This window comes from Alosa pseudoharengus, unplaced genomic scaffold (genome assembly GCF_046254945.1).
Source record: "Alosa pseudoharengus isolate Yale_2024_CS ecotype anadromous, Long Island Sound unplaced genomic scaffold, YU_APseudo_1.1 YU_APseudo_1.1_scf_13, whole genome shotgun sequence".
Taxonomy (NCBI): domain Eukaryota; kingdom Metazoa; phylum Chordata; class Actinopteri; order Clupeiformes; family Clupeidae; genus Alosa; species Alosa pseudoharengus.
In genome coordinates, this window is record NW_027468598.1 from 29,196,854 (window position 1) to 29,200,715 (window position 3,862).

General features: G+C 45.3%; 1 protein-coding gene across 1 annotated transcript in view; it reads left to right on the forward strand.

Annotated features, from left to right (window-relative positions):
- Positions 1-409: 409 nt before the first annotated feature.
- The window catches only part of rab4b (RAB4B, member RAS oncogene family), a 22,499-nt gene continuing 19,046 nt past the window's right edge, over positions 410-3,862 (forward strand). The window contains exon 1 of the mRNA XM_076282784.1: positions 410-592. Coding sequence (XP_076138899.1) covers positions 577-592 — 16 coding nt within the window. The 5' untranslated portion in view covers positions 410-576. The remainder of the gene's footprint in view (positions 593-3,862) is intronic.

Consider the following 3,862-nt stretch of genomic DNA (forward strand, 5'->3'; position numbering starts at 1 on the left):
AGATGAACTCACAGAGGGATTTTTACTGTGCAATTCTATGGGGCAATTCCACGCAGAACTGTCACATCCATAATGCCAACTAAAAACCATGGCATTGTGTTGGGGTTATGGATGTGACAGTTTTGCGTGGAATTATCATATGATAGACCTAGGCTACAGGTAGCCTAGTAAGCCTGCTGTGTTTGCTGAATTAGGTGTGATTAATAATAATAATAATTTAGGCCTACCTCATGGATATGACATTAGCTACATTGCTCTTCACGTTGGTCATATGTCAGGCTCTGATTTGTGTTGTAAAAATGTAGCTATAAGGCGCAACCTGAGTGTAATTTATAGCGGTCCGTCATAAAACTTTTATTTTGATATTCAGAAAACAGGAACAAGGTGCTGATGCTGTGTGGTTTGCTGCGGTAGTGGTGGATAGCTTACTTAGCTGGTTGGTTACTTACGTCTGCAAGCAGGTAGCTACAGTTGTTATTTAATCAGCACACGGGGATCGTTAGCTGAAACCCGAGTTATCTGGAGACATCTCTTTCAAACAGTTGGAGTCCAAGTCGTTTCAGCAGCGGCGCCGACATGTCAGAGACATACGGTAACTCAAATGTTAGCTATGATATCTTCTCCAACCATATAACGTTAACGTTTGCTAACGTTAGCCATCTATTGAATGTCAACCAACCGCTTGTTGGTTATGCATCCTTGGACAGGATGTTGTGTTTGCACATGCTATTTTTGGAAGTGCTTTTCATTGTCATCTTCCCACACCGACTGTGTTTTCCTTGTTAATTAACTATAGTTCTAGAGACGTTAAAACGTGTATGGACATAGTTGAAAAGCCCCGGAATCTATCGCTAGCTAACTTGCTAACATGCACCTACTATAGCTGCTAGATAGGAAGTGGTTGATGGTTTGCCAGGTCTTTTCAGCCTTAGCTGAGCTAGTTATGGCTAGCTAGTATTTGACGGGTGAACTTCAGCTGTATGATTTAGTGTCGCCATCATTCAGCCGTATACATACATTGATTCAAAGCACAGTTCCAACATAATCCATATATGCCCGTCATGAAGTTGAAGAATGGTACTTTACTTCAGTTCCTGCCAATGTCTTCCTAACAGCTGTCACTTCTAACTGTACTCTGTAATTTGCTATGGTGTGATATGGCAAGTTATTCCAATGTAGGTTGTCTTTTTTAAAAATCATGTGTATCTGTGCAACATTTTGACATGGATGTATGGAAACCGATTAGGATTTGTCGAACTCTGTAATCCGATCCATCTCAAGTTATACAGTTGTTTGAACTAGGCATTGGGAAATCGGTGGAATAACTTACATGTACTAGTGTTTTAGAAGTAGGCTCATGATAATGACTTAAACTGTGTTCAGTGTGCCTTTGTGTTTCTGGGATTGGTTTATTTGACATGTGACATTTGTTCTGTTGAATATTATGTCTTAACACGCCATGCGACTCGTCTCATCTGTCATAGACCAGGTGTAGCCTTATGGAGAAAATGAGGTGTAGGTCTACTTTCATCTGCCTGTGTTGAGCAGAATTTCTGCAGGGAAATAACACCGTTTAAAGAGAAGACAGGAACTCAACCTGCATGCTCCATCTTTGTCTGGATGCCTGTTGGCTTGTGAAGGCAGGGGAGTGATGTGAGCTGTGAACCCCTTCTCATGTTACAGCCAGCCATCTTACTCCAAGTACACCCGCTCCCCTCCTCTCTCTGTGTCACACACACACACACACACACACACACACACCCGCTCCCCCTTCCTCCTCTCTGGTCTCCATCCTGTCCCAACTCCCTTTCATCACATCACACCAGCTCTCATTCTCTTCATCATACGTCCAACCCCCCCCCCCCATCTCTCCTCCCACGTGCTGGATCTGTCTTTCTCCCATGTTCTCCCCCCATAACAACTTGCCCTCCATCTCTCTCCCTGCCTTCAGCTAGACTTCCCTTTCTCCCTCTCTATCCCTCTCTCTGCCTCCCTCCTTCCCATTTCTTCTTGGGTTGCCCTCTCTCTCTCTCTCTCTCTCTCTCTCTCTCTCTCTCTCTCTCTCTCTCTCTCTCTCTCTCTCTCTCTCTCTCTCTCTCTCTCTCTCTCTCTCTCTCTCTCTCTCTCATGTCTGAAGGGTAACTCTACCTGAAGTGTGTAGTATGAAGCTAATGCATTGCTGGATCTGTGCCAGTCAGTAGTGCATGAGTTCTCATTGATTTCCCTCTGTTAGCATTGTGTTTTGACAAGTCTCTCTTCCGTCTGTCTCTCTCCCTCTCTTCCCCTCTCCCTCTCTCTCTCTCTCTCTCTCTCTCTCTCTCTCTCTCTCTGCCTGGGCGATGCAGAGGGGCATGGCCCAGAGCAGCCAAGAAGAACGTAGTGTGATCCCTCACGGAACATTAGCACCCACGGAGGCCTAATGTTTCCAAGAGAAACACACACACACCTATGCGCGCACACACACACTAGCTTCCTGACTGTTAGATCTGAGAACAAGACACAGAAAGTAATGTTAACATGGTAACAAACACACACACACACACTCCCTCTTTCTGACACACACACACACATTCTCTCTCACATTCTCCCTCACACACTCACTGTACCAGCCACCTGACTGCTGAGAGCGAGTGGGGGAGCCGTGGCTGTGTTCCAGGCTGTAGGATGGCTAGACTCCAGCCCTTGTATGGAGGTGAGCCCAGGGTCACGGACCCAGGGAGGTCCAGCTCTGACCTCATACATGCAGCCCAGGACCAGACCCATTCCATACCAGGTGCCTGTCAGTCAACAAGGCCCCATCCAGCCCCAGTCCCTGACCATATCACACAGCTGGGATTCCCCCAGTCTACTCTCTACCCATGAATGCAAACGACGCCACTGCTGCACCTGTGAACAGTATAGAAGTTCTATATTCTGTTCTATTCTATTTAAACACCGATCGCAAGGGGTGTCTCTCCAGTCTATTCTGGGCCTGATCTTACCCCATGTCCACCCTCTCCTGTAATAGTATTATATTTTATTTCATTCTACAATTCCATTTGTCTCTACTCCATTCCACTGTATTCTACTCCATTCCATTGTATTCCATTACATTCAGTTCTAACACCTATTGCATGTGTTGTCTTCGGTCTACTCTGGACACAGTCCTAAGGGTCATTTACACCAAGAACGATAACTATAAACAAATATCGTTCTCGTTAATATGAATGACAACGTTCACACATAAACTATAACGATAACAACATGAAGAACGATATCATTGGGGATCACTTTCAGAGCGATTTTGAGAATGATAAAAAGCTAATCAGAACCCATCAAATTTTAGCCGTCACATTCATTAACACAAGGAGAGACAGTGTGGACGCTTTTATTGTTATGGTTATAGTTATCGTTATCGTTCTTGGTGTGAATGACCCTTTACCCCTATGTGTGTCCAACCCCCTGTTACACCTGTGGTCCATTTGTCTGTGAGTCTGTTTGGCATGTGAAGCAGTGTCCAGTGCGGCTCTTCTGCGAACAGACATGCTGTGCAAATTTGATAGAAGCAACGCGAAACTGCTATCGATAACGTTGATGGGAGGTGTAGTTTTTATGCTATATTGGCGACGTGATTTTATGGTTCGCACCAGTAATGTTTCGCGATGTTGCGGTGTATTTGAGTACTCGACAATGTAGACCAACATTGACTTGGCTAGAAGTTATTCGCACCAGTGCGCCTAAATATTTTTTTGCACTCGCACGCAATTATTTTTACTCGCATGTGCGAGTGAAATGGGCGCACTGTAGAGCCCTGGACATGCTGTGCAGCGCAGGCAGCTAGTGGGCCTTGAAGTGATCCAGCTGTCCTCTGGCCCTGGGCCAT